The 18,303-nt window shown below is 45.1% G+C and overlaps 1 protein-coding gene across 3 annotated transcripts in view; it reads left to right on the top strand.

The window, feature by feature from the left end:
• picalma (phosphatidylinositol binding clathrin assembly protein a) overlaps positions 1–18,303 on the top strand; it is a 50,008-nt gene that overhangs the window by 28,714 nt on the left and 2,991 nt on the right. For all 3 annotated transcript variants that reach the window (XM_080527909.1, XM_080527907.1, XM_080527908.1), the window contains exons 13-20: positions 2,450–2,547; positions 6,755–6,838; positions 7,173–7,283; positions 9,637–9,738; positions 9,876–9,906; positions 10,261–10,360; positions 15,543–15,602; positions 17,977–18,081. In XM_080527909.1, coding sequence (XP_080384035.1) covers positions 2,450–2,547; positions 6,755–6,838; positions 7,173–7,283; positions 9,637–9,738; positions 9,876–9,906; positions 10,261–10,360; positions 15,543–15,602; positions 17,977–18,081 — 691 coding nt within the window. The remainder of the gene's footprint in view (positions 1–2,449; positions 2,548–6,754; positions 6,839–7,172; positions 7,284–9,636; positions 9,739–9,875; positions 9,907–10,260; positions 10,361–15,542; positions 15,603–17,976; positions 18,082–18,303) is intronic.

Here is an 18,303-nt window from a genome sequence, read left to right as displayed (position 1 = left end):
TATTATTATTATTATTATCCACAACAGCAACCCTGAGCTCAGGGCCTCAGCCTAGAGGAGCCTGACTAGACAGCCAGCATGTGACCCTGGAGCCAAACACCCCGTCACTATTTATAACCTCCGGCCCTCTATTCTTACTCACCACGCAGCATCGGCGTTTGCCCACCTAATGAAACCAACCACAGTAGGAAAGTATTTATAGTCGTGCCACCACAGCTGCTGGTATGTCAGAGCCTGCACTAGAAAAGACCTTCGTAATGAGCACTCACTTTTATTTAGAGTCGCTTTCTTAAACTTTATTTAGAGATGCCATGTTTCCAGTTCAAGTTTCTTTATTGAATTTGCATTTTGTGAAACTGAAATACAAGAATATTTCCAATCACATCAGCGTCAATGAAATACAACATACAAATATGAAACACAATTTTGGATAAAAACAGTGATAATAATAACTTAGTAAATCTTGAGTATTTATCAACACAGTCTATGGCGGTGGTGGGTGAGGCTAAAACGTTCGTCCTGTGTTATTTGCCGTTCAGGAGACCTGTACAGAATGGGATGGGTGATGTTTTGTATCTTGCTGTTTTTGTTTTGGGGATCTGGAGTTGGGTTCTGTTTCTGGTTTGGAGATTTGATATTTGGGCTCTGGTAGGTGGCAGCCAGGTTCTGAAGGGGGAATTCAGAAGACCCAAAGCAAATGCTTGTTAATGCCATAGCTTCGATTCTGAGGTGTATTGCAAGGGTAGGTTTTGTGTAACATTGACCGTGGCTGGAACAGTGTGTCTCTACAGTGTGTCTCTGCCTCTATTTGAAGGCTCTCCTGGTCTGAACTGGATAGCTTTTCAAGGAGACTCGGCGGGTAAAGAGGGGATTGATTGCATGTGACTTTCAGAGCCCCCCCCCCCCCCCCCCCCGCGGTCTCTCACCTGAGAGTCTCAAACCAGCGTGCCACGTTAATCTCCTGTATGTGTGTGTGTGGGTGTGTGTGTGTTAGTGTGGAGGGGGGGGGGGTGAAATGTTTCAGCGGAGCCTCTGTGGGACTGTTTACAACCTATTTTCTTTTAGGTGAGGTGGTGATCTTCTGTGTGTGTGTGTGTGTGTGTGTGTGTGTGTGTGTGTGGATGTGGAGGGGGGGGGGTGTGTGTGAAATGTTTCAGCGGAGCCTCTGTGGGACTGTTTACAACCTATTTTATTTTAGGTGAGGTGGTGATGGTAGAAGTTGCCTCTTCCTACAGGTCAGAGGTCAGATTAGTCGTTCATCCTGCAGTAAGAATGTTTGGATTAGGGATCATCCTAAATACTGTATATTGGTTGGAGGAAGGCCCTATACTGGTGTGTCAAAGGCCCTGGAAGAGGTTAGGGGACAGTTGCGGTTTGGTTAGTAAAGTGGCAGTCAGCAGGCTTGCGGAAAGCTTCCACATAGAGGGCGGCTGTGGTTCAGGAGGTAGAACCGGCGTCGAATGATCGCAAGGTCGGCAGATCGGCGGTTCGAACCCAGGCTGGCCATGTGTGGAGGTGTCCTATGGCAATGGTCTCAGGATGGCTTTCCTGAACAGTTGTTTTCCCCCTCCATTCACTCAGTTTGTAGAACAAAAACAAAGATTTTAATTCCAAAACACCAGATTTTAGAAAGCGCTTTGTTTAGACCAAAACAGAGATCTTCACTGAATGTTCTTTAATGTTCTCTCATTCCTTGATCACGACAGATTTATCATGGCCGTTTAGCACGTTTTTAAAACTCCACACTTGACTTTAAGAAACTAAAGAGAGACCTTTTCTCCCTCTTCTTTCTGCTCTCCCTCTTCTCTTCTCTCCCTCTTCTCTCTTCTCTCCCTCTTCTCTCTCTCTCTCCCTCTTCTCTTCTCTCTTTCTCTCTTCTCTCCCTCTTCTCTCTCTCCCTCTTCTCTCTCTCTTCTCTCTCTCTTCTCTCTCTCTTCTCTCCCTCTTCTCTCTTCTCTTCTCTCTCTCTTCTCTCTTCTCTTCTCTCTTCTCTCTCTTCTCTCCCTCTTCTCTCTCTCCCTCTTCTCTCTTCTCTCTCTCTTCTCTCTCTCTCCTCTCCCTCTTCTCTCTTCTCTCCCTCTTCTCTCTCTCTCCTCTCCCTCTTCTCTCTTCTCTCTCTCTTCTCTCTTCTCTCCCTCATCTCTCTCTCTTCTCTCCCTCTTCTCTCTCTCTCCTCTCCCTCTTCTCTCTTCTCTCTCTCTTCTCTCTTCTCTCCCTCATCTCTCTCTCTTCTCTCCCTCTCCCTCTTCTCTCCTTCTTCTCTCTTCTCTCCCTCTTCTCTTTTCTCTCCCTCTTCTCTCTCTTCTCTCCCTCTTCTCTCTTCTCTCTTCTCTCTCTCTTCTCTCTCTCTTCTCTCCCTCTTCTCTCCCTCTTCTCTCTTCTCTCTTCTCTCCCTCTTCTCTCTTCTCTCTTCTCTCTCTCTCTTCTCTCTTCTCTCTCTTCTCTGCAGCACTTCCAAGGCAGCCAGTGACCTGTTGGACCTCCAGCCGGCGTTTCAGCAGACGCTGCCCCTCTCCTCTGGCCTGCCTGCCACCAGCACATGGGGAGGTGAGAGCTCCTGTCACGCCACACACACACACACACACACACACACACACACACACACACACATACACACACACAGCTTTGTTGTCCCCAATGTCTGCTGCTTGACCTTGTTCCTATTAGCCGCCGTCTTTGATAGTGTAAGTATGGAAGCAACCTGACGCTCTCTGTGTCCCTCTGCCAGTAAAGACAGAACTGAACCCTTCTTTTCCTCACTCAAAACCTTTCTTTTCAACTCTTTTGCCATGGTCACTAGTTATCTTTAGATTCCAATTACTTTTGAGGTGCTACTACCGCTGTTTTTGCCATCCAGCTGGTCCTATTGTAAGAGGATAGTGATGACCACAGCAGTGGCTTTTATACTTTTCCTTGTTAAATAAGATTCGGTCCAGGTGATCACCTAATCAGTACCTCACTAAGTAGAATGAGGTGTGCCTGTGTTGGAATTCAACAGACACTGGAATGGAATGGCTGCCATACATGTAGAGATGCTGATTGCAGAAAAACTTGGAGGGGTCTCTTAATTTTTTTCAGAGCTGTATACACACACACACACACACACACACACACACACACACATACACACACACACACATACACACACACACACATACACACACATACACACACATACACACACACACACACGCTCACCGAACACTATTAGGAACACTTGTGGACATCCATGGATGTCCCAAGCTGGTGGAGGTGGTGTAATGGTGTGGGCAATGTTTTCTTGGCACACCTTAGGCCCTTTAATACCAATCAATCATGGCTTGAATGCCACAGCCTATTTGAGTATTGCTGCTGACCATGTGCATCCCTTCATGGCCACAATGTACCATCTTCTAATGGCTACTTCCAGCATGATAATGACGATGTCACAAAGCAGAAGTCAAACTGGTTTCATGAACATGAGAATAAGTTCAGTGTTCTTCAGTGACCTTCACAGTCACCGGATCTGAAACCAATAGAACACCTTTGGGATGTGCTAGAACGGGAGATTCACAGCTTGAAAGTGCACCTGCATGAATTGCGTGATGCAATCGAGTCATCATGGACCAGAATCTCAAAGGAATGTTTCCAACATCTTGTGGTCACAAAGATCAATGACACGAAGAATTGAGGCTGTTTTGAGAGCAAAGGGAAGGAGGCCCTACCCAGCATTAGTAGTATAGTGTTCCTAATAAAGTGGTTTATGTGTGTGTGAGTGTGTGCACACAGTCATTAGGCTCCTCTGGTTCTACTGGTGTAATATTATGAGCATATTATGCTCTCAAACCAAGCTTATCGGCTTAATAGGATCACGGAGTGTTGCGCATTCATTGCAGGGAGAATAATTGTTTAGACTTACTGATAAAAGAGCACGATTGAATTATTTCCTTTCAACTGTTGGCTAGTGTTGTCTGTTAGTACAGTTGTGTAATGTGTTGTCTTGGAAACACATTACTTGACACATCTGTTCTGTCATTAGTAGCTTTAACAGCTGTCATCTTATGATACGGTTGGAATGAATAGACACAGCCCTGTTCTATTTGCCTTCAACCTACAAATGTGCTGCTTTTGTGTGCTTGTTTCTCTGACCCAGATTACGCCTAGTTCTGTTTTGGTTTTGTTTCCTATCTTGATATTATTTAGTGTTTTGCTGTGCTTTATGTCTGACGAGGACGTGTAGTATTGTGTAGTTGAAGTGTAGGAAGCAGCATCTATATTCATTCTGTGACCATTATGGTAGTTAGTTGTGTGAGCAGCAGAGTTGTTTGCTTGCCATTAGGACAGACTCTGCTAGCACAGTGCTAGCATGGGTTCCACACTGGCAACACACTGCATGAAGACACACTGCATGAACCCAGCGTAGGTGGGCTTGTGTTCTCCTCCTGCATGCTGTGTGTGTGTCCTCTGCATGCTGTTTGACCTGACTCATCCATGCTCTGTCCTCTCTCCCTCCTTCAGCCTGTGTAGATCCGTTCAGTTCTACAGAGGCAGTCGACGACTCCATTCCAAACTTAAACCCTTTCCTCCTCACACAACCCGTCGTTGTTGTTGTTGACGCTGTCCGTCTACCTGTTGTGTCTTCGGACGCTGTTAGTTTTTCCTCTAGGACACCGAGTCATGAAATGTTTGGTGGTAAAAATACATTTTCTCTTCTCTTTCTTTTTCTCTTGTGCTCTCTCTTCCATGTCAAGCTTTTCTTTCCGTGTTGTGGTCAGAAATGTCCCCGCTGTCATAAGCAGCTTGCATGCACCATCACACTCACCATTGTGACTCTAGGGCTGCAACAAATCATGCGCTTAGAATTATAAGGTTCTATCTCCGTTTAGGGTAGTTCAGAGATACTGAGCGTCAAAGTTTTTACAGTCCATTATGTTTTGTGAGATGGAACCATTGTATTTTATTAATTACTGACTCAACATTTTCAACATTTTAAAAATAACACCACACAGTGGTGGAGATAGAACCTTATAATTCTAACGTCAACAAATTACTATTTTTTTAATCTAATATCAGTTGTCAACTGTCAACTGTCAAATGATCAATAATCAAATATGATATAGAATCATGACTAAAACATGTTTTAAATGATGTTTGATAATTTGGTAATGATAAAAGATGATTCTAAATACTACATTGAGAGATTTTGTTTCTACATCGCAAATATGCCTAAAGCGATATGTCTGTTCATGTCAATACCACCGTAATAGTTCAAATGAGTGTTACACGATGCAGTTTGGATGTTGGATCATGATGTCGGTGTCCTCAAACCCTGAGGTTACCCTCTTCAACAGCAGTGGCCCTGAGACATGTATTTCAGAGTGCATTTATAAGTAAAATTATTAAATTATTGATGATGAATTTTGGTAATGTTCATCTGTTGTTGCAGCCCTAAGTGGGCGTGTGGGTTGACCTCACACGCCCCTAGCCCATTGTACAATCACCCTAGACACTAAAGAGCTATATTCTATAGTATAGATATAGATATTCTATAAGTATAATCAAGATGGTAGTCACTCCATTGTTTCTGGACACTGCCTTGGAGTCTTGGTACACTTGCAGTGCAGTGCATCCTGGGGTGTGGCAGAGAGCAGACGTATGATTGGCTGGCAGGGTTTGAGAGTGGTGCCTGACTTGAGGCCAGTTTAAACTCTCTCATTCATTTAACATCGCTCCAAATATGTGTTTAATTCAAGAGTACACTACCTTCCCACTGTTCCCCCCCAAATGATATGTAAATATATAGGATTTATTTATAGGATTTATTTAGCCTCTTGCTTTGCGCTTTTAAAGTGATAAGACGAAAACACGTTTATGTTAATTGTTGCTTTAATGTATTTTTCCTTCCTTCATTTTCTAGATCATTACAATCCCTTTATTGATTCAAGCTCTTCCATGTCATCTGACCTTGATCACACAGTCACAGTGCGGATAGAGCAGTTTACCTCAGGTACTAAGGCGGGGAAGCGACTGACTTACAGTGGGCCGGCGTTTAAAAGGTTCAAGTTGGCTTGCTGCTGTTGTTGTGATGTGGCTGCACTGCCGTGGCCCAGCCATGAACCTGTTAAACAGACCTTCTAGTATGTTCTCTGGACCACTGAACACATCTGAACACGCTGGTCACGATGGGTTCATGTCGGTCCTGGTTGCTTCTCCCAGAGTGCTGTGTGCCTTTAGTCCTTTAGTGCCGTTATGATATTTAAGCTATTCTTTGTTTTGGGCTTTTTTTGGAAGAATGTTAGGATCTCTTAATTTTTCACATGTCTTTTGTATCTACATTTTAAAATCGTTAGCCTCACAGCATAATTGCCTATGTCATATTTTGGCCAAATTGAGATATCTGGCTAACTCTACTGTAACTCTCTAACACTGCTGATTCACTGTGCCTTATTGCCAATGCCATCAGCCTATCAGAATGCTTGTTACATTCCAAAATCACTATCTGCCCAAGTCATCTCTTTGACAGAGGCATTTTTGACACTACATACAAAGATGGCTCGGCTGACCACAAGTGAAGCATGATTTAGGCAATTATGCTATGAGGCTAATGTCAATATTACTTTATATCTAATTTTGATTTTACTAGCTGCTTTTCAATTATTTATATATTTGTTTATTCTTATCTTTTATGTCTGACCTTCAGTCTTCTAAATGTTCCTCTTCTCCTTCTTCTTCCTCCTCCTCCTCTCCTCTTCTCCTCCCTCTGGCTGTGTGTCAGACTCCTTCTGTGGGCCAGCAGCACCGTACCCCACCACCCCCCTCTTCCAGTCTGAGCCCCCGACTGTAGCTGGTCTATTTGGAGGTAGGTACCGTACCTGGAGTACACCGCGCCGACCCCCCCCTGTCCAGGATGTGTCAGGCTCCTCAAACACACACTCTGGTGTGGCTGTAACAATGTCTAGAACCACCATCAGTCATTCTTGTAGAGATACTGACAGACAGCAAGCAGTTCTATTTTATTTTCCGTCCCCCCCAAGATTGTGAGTCCTTATTTAGCCCAGCTCTCTTAACACGTAAGCTGTCTGTCACACCTCACCCCTTCTGAACCCTTACCCCCTCTCCTGCCTCCTCCTACCCCCCTCCTTCCTCCTCCTACCCCCCCCCCCCCCCCCCCCCCCCCCCCTCCTCCTACCCAGGGTTCTCAGCGTCCCCCACCCCTCAGCCACAGACCTCGCGAGGCCTTAACGTCGACTTTGACTCTGTGTTTGGCAATAACTCCTCCACTGGCAACGACATGGACCCCGCTGGTAAGAGCCCTATCTGGCAACTTTGCTATAATGCTGGTAAGAGCCCAGTTTGGCAACTTTTGCTATAATGCTGGTAAGTGCTTGAATGATAAAGAACATTTTCCACCATGAGAAAATGTTTGTCATGAATGATTTGCTGTGGCACATATATTCCAAAACAAGCATTCATGTGTGTTTTTTTAACTTACTTTTCAATGTGATTCTTACATGTTTTACTTGCTTACATTTTCGACGGCCTGTCCTTCACCCTAGGCTTACAGGAAGTCAGAACGGAGGACATGTTGATGTCTCTCCTAGTGCGCTTACTCCACTCTTACTCCACGCTAACACTAAGCACCTCTTACTCTATTGCCAGCGCCAGGGACGTTGATGGATGTTCAGTGATTTCTAAAATGTTATGCTTTAGTTCTTGTCTGCAAAATAACAGCATCCGCACACTCAAACACTGTGCAAAAAAACGTCGTTTATTGCAAGCTTTCAGTCATAGACCTTCTTCAGGCCTGAAAGCTTGCAATAAACTATGTTTTTTTGCAGTGTTTGAGTGTGTGGATGCTGTTATTTTGCAGACAACTAAAACATAACTCTACTGATACTCTTCAATTCCAGCCACCTCAGCAAAGTTTGATCACGGATGAGCGGTGGTATTTTCACTATTTGGAATGTTTTAGTTGTCTACAAGGATATGGACGTATGGATTTGTATTATTATTATTATTATTAGGGCGCAAGCCCACGCACTTTTGAACCGTCTGTCCTAGAGACCCCAAATCACCTCTGACAGATCCGCTTCCTCAAGACCAACAACGCAAACACTGAAAACACACGTACCAATAGAATTTCCGCTATTTTGAATTTGGTCATAAATAGTCAGAGAATGCTGGACCGTTAACTGAAGCCCTAAACTGTGACGACAAAGCAGTGGTCACCATCTCTGTATCTCACAACACTTAAAACCCACCTGGGTAATCGTACACACCGTCAGAGAATCCTTATCTGGCTGTCAGTTCCAGTCCAGATGTGTTCTGTACATGATCTGATCCAGAACAAAGCGGGTAGTGTAACTTTTAGGGTTAGGGTTCATTTACATTTTTGGCAGTTAGCAGAAGCCTTATTCCAAAGCGACTTACAATCGATACATTTGACTAAGCAAGTGAATCATCAATCCACCAGTCGTAGCAGGAAGAGTAATCTAGCTCAGGCCCAGGGGCCATTGGCAGTCGTCGTGATAGAAGAAGAAAGAACGTTTTGTTTTTTTTGACACAGGAGAAACAGTACAAGGGAGGAAGTAGACATCTTAGGAGACACAGTATAGGGGGAAGCAGGTGTCTTAGGGGTTAGGGTAGTGTAACCTTTAGGGTTACGGTAGTGTTAGGGTTAGGGTAGTGTTAGGGTTAGGGTAGTGTAACGGTTAGGGTAGTGTAATCTTTAAGGTTAGGGTAGTGTTAGGGTTAGGGTAGTGTAACCTTTAGGTAAAACTGCACAGCTGCTGTAATGAGATCCTTCTGCACTTCCTGTGAGGGATTGAATATCTACGTTCATGCAGTGATGTACTATAATACACACTGTTCATGCCACAGAACACTGTTCGGGTGCCTTGTGTTGTTTAACCTTCAGGTTTTGTATGTTGACCAATACTAATTCAAGAGTGGTTTTGTATTTAGCTGTTTTTTTGAACTACAACTATGTGCACTATGCTCACAATCTCACAGATGTTTTCTCTCTCTCTCTCGTCCTCGGGTGAACTCACTCTGGGCCTTGGCTTTTGCATGGCATCTGCATGACTGGGTGAGTTGACTTCACACACTCCTCTCACGCCGTCAGCCTCTGTGTTAGGCCCCGCTTCACCCCTGTTAATCACCCTCTTCCTGTCCTGTCTGTGCCATTGTGTCCTGTGTTTGTTCGTGTGTGTTTGTGTGTGTGGTCGTGTGTGTGTCTCTGTGTGTGTGTGTGTGTGTGTGTTCGTGTGTGTGTGTGTGTGCGTGTCTGTCTGTGTGTGTGTGTGTGTGTGTGTGTGTGTGTGTGTCTGTCTCTGTGTGTGTGTCTGTGTCTGTGTGTCTCTGTCTGTGTGTGTGTGTCTGTGTGCGTGCGTCTGTGTGTGTGCGTCTGTGTGTGTGTGTCTGTGTCTGTGTGTGTGTCTGTGTGCGTGCGTCTGTGTGTGTGTGTGCGTGCGTCTGTGTGTGTGTGTGTGTCTGTGTCGTCTGTCTGTGTGTGTGTGTGTGTGTGTGCGTGTGTGTGTGTGTGTGTGTGTGTGTGTCGTCTGTGTTCTCTGGTGTCTTTACTCCTCCCCTCTCCCCTCTCCCCCCCTGCCCCCTTCCTTTAAGACCATGTTCTAGGTGGCATCCTCAAACCCACAGTGTCCTCCTCCCCCTGCCTGGGCCTGCTGCCCCCCGGCGCCCTGCAGCACAGCAAGCTGGTGTCTGACGACCTGGACTCCTCCCTGGCCAACCTGGTGGGCAGTACGTATCATCAGCATGCAACACAGACAACACAACCCCAGCCCCACACGCTTGATGCTATTGATTTTCAATTTTCAAGGGTCATGCTCGGATCGTTTGGCTAGCTGTTGTATAATAATATTTCTGCTTCCTTTCAGATTTGGGAATTGGCAACGGCACAGTAAAAAAGTAAGAATATGTGATGAAACTAGTGATGCGGGGCAGTTGTGACTGATGTTTTATTGGGGCGGCTGTGGCTCAGGAGGAGGTAGAGCCGGCGTCTAACGATCGTAAGGTCGGCAGATCGGCGGTTCGAACCCCGGCTGGGCCACATGTCGAGGTGTCCTTGGGCAAGACACTGAACCCCGAAATGAGCGGGCCGGCGCCTTGCGTGGTAGCTTGGCCGTCGTTGGTGTGTGAATGTGTCTGTGAATGGGTGAATGAGAGGCCGTTGTAAAGCAGCTTTGGAATAAGGCGCTATATAAGTCAGTCTGTTTACCATTTATTGACCATTTACCATTTTCATTTCTGGTGATATTTCAGTGATATTCATTGGAGCCAGCCTGGGGAGAAGAAGCTGACAGGAGGAACCAATTGGCAACCAAAGAACGCACCTTCCACCACCTGGAACCCTGCCACCATGGTACGCCACTCACCTACTGGACATCGTCTGGTTTACTGCCCCCCTCCAAAATACTGTCAAGAAAATACTAGTTATACTAGTTAGTTACTAACTAAAAATACTAGTTAGTTATTGTGAAAATCTGCAGTTTGTCTCTGCAAGTCTAAACTCATGATTCATACATTGCTCTATCTCTCCATTTCTCTGTCTCTCTCTCCCTCTCTCTCTCTCTCTCTCTCTCTCTCTCTCCCTCCCTCTCTCTATTTCTCTCCTCTCTCTCTCTCACTCCATTTCTCTCCTCTCTCTCTCTCTACATTTCTCTCCTCTCTCTCTCTCTCCATTTCTCTCCTCTCTCTCTCTCTCTCTCACTCCATTTCTCTCCCCTCTCTCTCTCTCACTCCATTTCTCTCCCCTCTCTCTCTCTCTCTCCATTTCTCTCCCCTCTCTCTCTCTCTCTCCATTTCTCTCCTCTCTCTCTCTCTCTCCATTTCTCTCTCTCTCCCTCTCGAGTTATAGGGTTATTCAAAATATTGTCAAGAAAATACTAGTTAGTTAAACTAACTAGCCCTAAAAATCTCCGATTCTAAATCTGTGGGGCAAAAGTATGAACTGTGTCTGTGTTTGTTAACATTGTTTGTGTGTTACAATGTGCTCTAATCTTGGTGTTTGTTGCGTTGTATAATTGTTCTCCTGGGGGATAATACAGAATGGCATGCATTTCCCACAATACGTAAGTTTCCTACGGTTGAATCATCTTCCTGCTCTGACCAGCACGGGCATGCCTGGTATTAACCCTTCACGTCCACCATCCACCTACAGTCATCTGAGGACACCCCATGACCCCATGACCATATTTAGTTATTTTTGGACCTACAGTACCAGTCAAAGGTTTGGACACACTTTCCAATTGAATGGGAAAGTGTGTCCAAACTTTTGACTGGTAATGTATCAATATTTGATCTTCTTTCAAACAATATCTAGAGATAAAGGTGATGTAATTCAACCCCAAAAAACTACCAAAAAACTATGAAAATGTAACTTTGTTATCATTTATTTAACCAAAGAAATTAGCAAAGATGTCAATTCCTCCACGCTATGCCCTAATAGCTGGTATTGCCCTCTTTGGCTGAAATAACCTCAATTAGACGTTTCCTGTAGCTGTCTACCAGTCTACCAGTTTCTGACATCGACTGGGAGAACGTTTTTCCCACTCCTCCATGCAGAGTGATGTTTGAGGGGTGTCTTGCATGCACAGCCCGTTTCAAATCACCCCATAGAATCTCAATAGGATAGGCTTTGACATGGCCATTCCAGAACTCTCCATTTCTTTCTTTTGAGCCATTCCCTGGTGGATTTACTGGAATGTTTTGGGTCATTGTCATATTGCATGGTCCACATCCGCATCCACATTTTTGGACAGATGGTCTCACATTTTCCTCCAGCACCCTCTGATACAATAAAGAGTTCATAGTGATTCTATGATGGTGAGCTGACCAGGCCCTGCTGCAGCAAACAGCCCCAAACCATGACACCACCACCCCCATGCTTCACAGTTGGTGATGAGGCTCTTGTGCTCAAATGCTGTTTTTCTTTGGTTTGCGCCAAACATCAACAACAACATGTCTTCCGTTACTGTGCCCAAATAATTGAACTTTGGATTCATCTGTCCAAAGCACCTTGTTCCAAAGGTCCTGGTGTTTGTCTAGGTGTTCTCTGGCTAACTTTAGTCTGGCCCTGGTGGGGGTTTATTTGATAGCAAGGGTTTCCTCTTTGCATACTAGGCTTGGGCGGTTTTCTTTTTTTACACCAGGAAACCGTCCCCAAATTCAAAATCACATTGTTGTCGGGCTGAGCCGCCAATTTCTAATGATTTTTTTTGATTGATTGATTGAAAACTTTATTAGAAGATTTGCAGAAGTAGGTACATGAAAGTACATATTACATACAAGGTCAACTAACAGGATAAAAACCCAAGAAAGCCACTGGCTTATTTCAATTGGGGTCCTTGATTCTCAATTCATCGTTACATGTAAGACCGACAAAACAAACTAGTACTATCTACAAGATAATACAGACAAATAACTATTACTATCTACAAGATAAACATACATCCATCATGGGAAGAACAATACAACAAAACATTAGGTATGTACAGCAGGTAGGACAGGTGGGGACATACACCACAGGTGGGGGCGGGGGACAAAGCACAAAGTATGTACAGTGGAACAGTAAGCCCCATCACGCTGCTGTCTGCCAACCAGCTCGAACACTTTCCATGAGCAGTGCTGAGAAATCAGATCATGGAGAATACTCACGACCCTGGCTGCTGCTGAGCTTTCTGAAGGCCTCAGAGAGCTCTTCTGATCTCACCATGGTGATATAGATTTGTTTTGTTATGTTACCTCCATCTCTCAATATTGTTAAAATGAGGATCAAATGTCCATAGCCTATGTTTAAATAGGTTGAAAAAGACAACGGTTTTCATGGGGTGTCATATCTTTATCACATGACTGTAGGTGTTCTCCCCGAGGCCTGGGTTCCTCACCACCTACCACCACCTCTGGCCTGGGGGCCTGCTGCACTCTAACACAGCAGCCACAGCTGGCTGGCTGGCAGGCAGGCAGGCAGGCAGGCAGACAGACAGACAGGCAGGCAGACAGACAGACAGGCCACAGCACGGCAGACAGACAGACAGACCACAGCTGCCCTCTAACACAGCAGCCACAGCTGGCTGGCAGGCAGGCAGGCAGAGACAGACAGACAGACAGAGACAGACAGAGAGACAGAGAGACAGACAGACAGACAGACAGACAGATATCAGCTGCCCTATATCACAGCACGGCAGACAGACAGACAGGCAGACAGACAGACCAGACCACAGCTCAAAACTTTATTTACATTTTGATCATATTTTCACACGGTCATACGATCCACATAATTAAGTTGTTAAAGTGTAAGTAAAAATAATGCCAGCTTGTGCCAGCTCACTGGCAACTGACTTGACACTGTCGTCATCACCAGCCTGGTCAGCTGACTGGTTTGCATCATGACTGTGTACAGTTATCTGCTGTAATCTGCTTTAACACTAGAGCTGCCGTGGATGCGGGGTCATTTGACCCTTTGAGTAAAAATCTGTTTATATCTTTGCGCTCGATCAAATTCAGGACCCTCCTTTCATGACTTTTCCTAGATATGAGCGTTCTACCACCCAGTATCCTTACATTTTCAAAACCACATCAGGATAAGCTAGTATAAAGCTATTTTGCAGTTTTTCTGCGTAGGAGGCGGCAGGCTAATTTACAAGGCGGCCAACTAGTGGTCGTTGTGTGTAAATAGCAGATTACCATTGGCGGCTCTTATAGTTAGGTAAAAAAAGGCACGGCTGTTCTAGTGTTAAGATGCAAACTCATATCATTATTGGGGTAAAGGGTTCCCAAACATTTTGGGTTGTGGGAATGGTGGCGTTACAAGCTTCCAACTGACAATCCAGCGCGAGGCTTATGTCATGTTCATCTTAAGACAAAATAAGGCATCTCTGTCATGACTTTGTATAGCTGGTTCATCTATGTTCTTGTGAGTCGGATATAACCAGCCATATAAAACCTCCTGACTACCCCTGCTCAAGCAAATCCCTTTTACAGCTCCCTATATTTGCATGATCTATCTGCTCCTACTCACTGAAGTCTGCTAAGATAGCTTTCTGTAAAGCAGCCAGCCCATGCACTATCAGTGAGAGGGGTTCATAGAAGTAGCTCTCGACTCGACGCTAAGAAACAGTTGCTGCCTGTGGTGAAGCCTACATTTTTGTTTTAGTTACACGTCCACGTACGTGTATTTGGGTTTCTCTTCGATGACTGAATAGCTAATTAAACAGCTCCTTCCCCAGAGCTCTTTTTCGGTGTAACTGAATTGCCCATGGTGATTCCGAAACAAATCCGCGTCTGTTACTATATGGAGGTCTGTTTGAGAGTCTAGTCATTCCTCTGTGAAGTCCTCTCTCTCTCTCTCTCTCTCTCTCTCTCTCAGCTGAGCTCTGCACCTGCCGGTCTCCCTTCAGAGCACACACTCTTACTACTGGGTCTCTCTCTCTGTCTCTCTCTCTCTCTCTCTCTCTCTCTCGCTCTTTCTCCCCCTCTCTCTCTCTCTCTCTCTCTCTCTCTCTCTCTCTCTCTCCCTCTCTCTCTCTCCCTCCCTCTCTCTCTCTCCCTCTCTCTCTCTCCCTCCCTCTCTCTCTCGCTCTCTCTCCCTCTCTCTCTCCCTCTCTCCCTCTCTCTCTTTCTCTCCCCCTCCCCTTCCCCCCTCTCCATGTAGTGTTCCTAGTTAGCCTTAAACGGTTGGTGCAAGATTTTATATCTGACTCATAGTGAGTTACATTAAAAGCAGTCTATGAACCAGGATAGCCACTGCTAATTTCTTTAACTAACATTAGCCACCAATAGCAAAAAACAATTGGAGCAAAAAAGTTGACACTCAGCTGCAAGGATAACTTAGAGGAGAAGGCGTGCAAAAGACATAACGTGGGAAATGTCTCCCAGATGTTAGATGCTAGCGGCTAGCCTAACGTGGAAGCGAGCGGGCAATGACACTGACGTGTTACATGTGTGAATTGTGGCAAGTCTGAGGAAAGAACAAAGACAACTCTGTTCAGGTGGGGGTTTTCTGGAGAAGGGGTAACCAAGGGCATGCTATTTTAAGAAGGGCATCAGAAACTAGGAGAGGAAACTGCCTTTGTGTTGACTTTACTATTAGAACTCTCAGCCCTAGACTCCAGAACTTTCAGCCCACCTTTTAAAGACTTCCAACTTTTTATTTCTTTAAATTTTTATATTTAAACTTGTATAGAGCCTTTATTAGCCCTAGATTATTTCAGACTCCTATATAAGCTGACATATTATGGACATGTTAAGAGTAATCGTACCCTACGCGGAGTGCTTCTTTAAATGTGACACTTCAAACTCCCTTCAAAACGGTCCCGAGTGTAAGTAATACTTTGTTTAACACCGATTGATGTTCCTTCTGTTTGAATTCCCCCTCTGAAAGCCTCGGCAACTAAATCAGGTCCCCGAAAGTGGAAGTAGGCTATTTGGAGACCCCATTAGTCGTGGGAAGCACTTTAAAAGTTGGAAGCTAAATCTGTGCAGACTGTCACCGTGCCCTGGTTCTCTGTCACTGATCGTCTCTCTGCTTGCTTATGTCATCTCAGGCACCATCTGTCATGGCCTTCCCTGCAACCACGCCCACGGGGATGATGGCATATGGAATGGTAAGTAGCTTGAGAGAGACACAAGTCTTCTAGTATCATGCTGACAAAATATCTCACATTTTGTGAATGCGTGGGCGAAGGAGATGCGTTGACCTCTCAGTGTGTGGTGTCATTGTATGAGGGTGTAGGAGTCGGAGCAAAGGACAAAGGGAAGCAGATACTTGGTACCAGCGTGTCTGCGTTTAATTCACTGTTGACATAGCGTAGCATAGCAACCGTCAACACTTCCTTATATGCTACGTAAACCCCCGTGCTTCACAGCCTTGTGTGACCAGTGGTAAAGTGCCCCACACGCACAATTCCGCCACAGACAAAACACACAGGAGAATTATGCACATGTCCTGTCCCTCAGTAGTGTCCACTACACGGTTGTCATTCGTTGAATTAATACTGAAGGCACAGACGGTGATGAAAGAGAGTGGTAGAGCTTGATATTACTCTTGAGTAGTAGATTTCCAAGCCCACAGCATCCCTGGTGGTTTTATAGATTTATGAAGAGGGGGGGGGGTGACTCCATGTGCTGTAACTATCCACAACACGTTCCCTGCAGTAAAGAAGTGACTTCTGAGGGTTCTGTCCCCTCCAATTAAGGGGGGACTCTGTTATTCTAAATGTCAAAACAATTAACACTCATTTGTCATTGGAGTAACAGTGGATGTCGTGGTAGAAAACAATGTTTGTTCTTTAGATTGCCAGAACAGCAAAACTACTACAAGACCCTCATACTTGTGAGGATCCATAATTGATAGTCAGAGCTAGCGAGTATGTCATTTTCTCTTCTTAGTTAGTCTTTCTAGGAGCGTTTCAGTTGCGTAGCTGAGCTAGCGTAGGCGGTGGTGGGCCTGAGAGGAGACGATGTGAGACTGCTAGGTGCCACCTGCTGGATGTGGATGCTAACGTCACCAGCCAGCTGGCTGAATAAGGCAGCGCGTCGACGGCATTACTGCTCATTAACATCCCGCCCGCCTGTCCACCCACCCAACTGGACCCGGGTGGAATACACTCGAGGGAATCCCTCGCCTGTTGATACTCTATTCTCTAGGGGTTTTAGTTGTGGGTCGAGACATTATCCATCTAGAATTTGAATTGGCTATTTAGCAGACGCTTTTAAACCAAAGCGATTTACAATTACAGATTATAGGGACATTCCCTCTGGAGTAACTGAGGGCTAAGTGCCTTACTCAAGGGCGCACTAGTGGTGGTGTTTTACACACTGTGGGGCTTTCAAGATATATGACCATAGGGGGACCTGAGGACCAAATTGGACTCTCCCCTCAGTACTGCTCTGCAATGTGTTCCTGAATACTGCGTCACTTTCAAGATATATGACCACGAGGGATGTGAGGAGCATGACTGAGGATATGAGTATGTTCTGGTTCAGTTCTACGCCCACGGAAAGGAGCTGAGGTACCAGTGACGATACAAAGGGAGAAGTTATGATTGCGTTAGCCGTGTGAATTATTAGCGATGGCCGAGCATTACTCACGCTGCACAAAAGCGCCACGGGACAGAGGGGTGATTCAGCAACTACTATGTCACTGCCTGCGCTCGCGGCTCGTCACAGAGCTGTGTTTGAACACTAGTTAACCAGTGACCAGGTCAGATCAGGATGCAGAACAACAATGTCTTCTTCCGTTAATCTGTTAACGGTTCAAAGTTCCACCGCGTTGCCCTGTCACACAGAACAGAACACGTCATGTCTTATTTAGTGTGTCGTCGTCTGTAACAAAAACCAACAATTAATTAATCACTTAAATGGCTTAACTGGTCTGAAGCTGTAGCCTACTTATTTTGTTATTATGATGTATGTATGTATGTATGTATACAATGTTTACAATTGTCTGACTGTATGTATATAATGTTGACAATTGTTCAAATATGATTTTTGTGTCGGACCCCAGGAAGACTAGCTAATGTCATGGCATTAGCTAATGGGGACCCTAATAAACAAACAAACTTACAACAGGGTTCCCACGGGTCTTTGAAATCCTTGAAAGTTTGTGAATTTGAGAAAAAGAAATCACGGTCTTAAAAGTTTTTGAAAATAGACATGGGTCATTGAAAGTGCTTGAATTCCCCTTTCTCTCTCTCTCAAATTTTTTTTAATATACTGTATATTAAAAAAAAAAATACTTAGCTCGTCAACTAGTTCTGTCTCAAACTATACCGTGTAAGGTCCTTGAATTTGAGGGAATTGAGACTTGAAAGTCCTTGAAAGGTGCTTGAAAGGTGCTTGAATTTGATGTTTCAGAAGGTGTGGGAACCCTGCTAGCTAACGTCATGGCATTAGCTAATGGAGATCCTAATAAACAAACAAACTTACAATGTTCTCGCGATGTTTCACACCTTCATTGTGTTGTCTGTTCTCCTGCAGCCTTCCCAGATGGGCTCGATGGCCATGATGACGCAGCCCACCATGATGTACACCCAGCCCGTCATGAGGCCGGCCAACCCCTTCGGCCAGTCCCCGGGAGCGCAGGTACGGATGTCCTCTCTCTCCTCTGCCTTCCTCAGCACCTCAACAAACATCTCTCCCGCTCTCCGGAGAGGAAAGGAGCCATCTTATCCCACCGTATCTCAGCCCAGAATCAGACTCGGGGTCAAAAGAGTAGTTTTAAATACCTCAGGCAGAGCGCTTGATTTCGCTTGCCTGGCAGATTTCAGCTTTGCCATGTGCAAACACAAGCTGAACGGATAAGAT

This window comes from Nansenia antarctica (assembly GCF_963989245.1).
Source record: "Nansenia antarctica genome assembly, chromosome: 4".
NCBI lineage: Eukaryota > Metazoa > Chordata > Actinopteri > Argentiniformes > Microstomatidae > Nansenia > Nansenia antarctica.
This window is presented reverse-complemented; position numbering and strand designations above follow the sequence as displayed.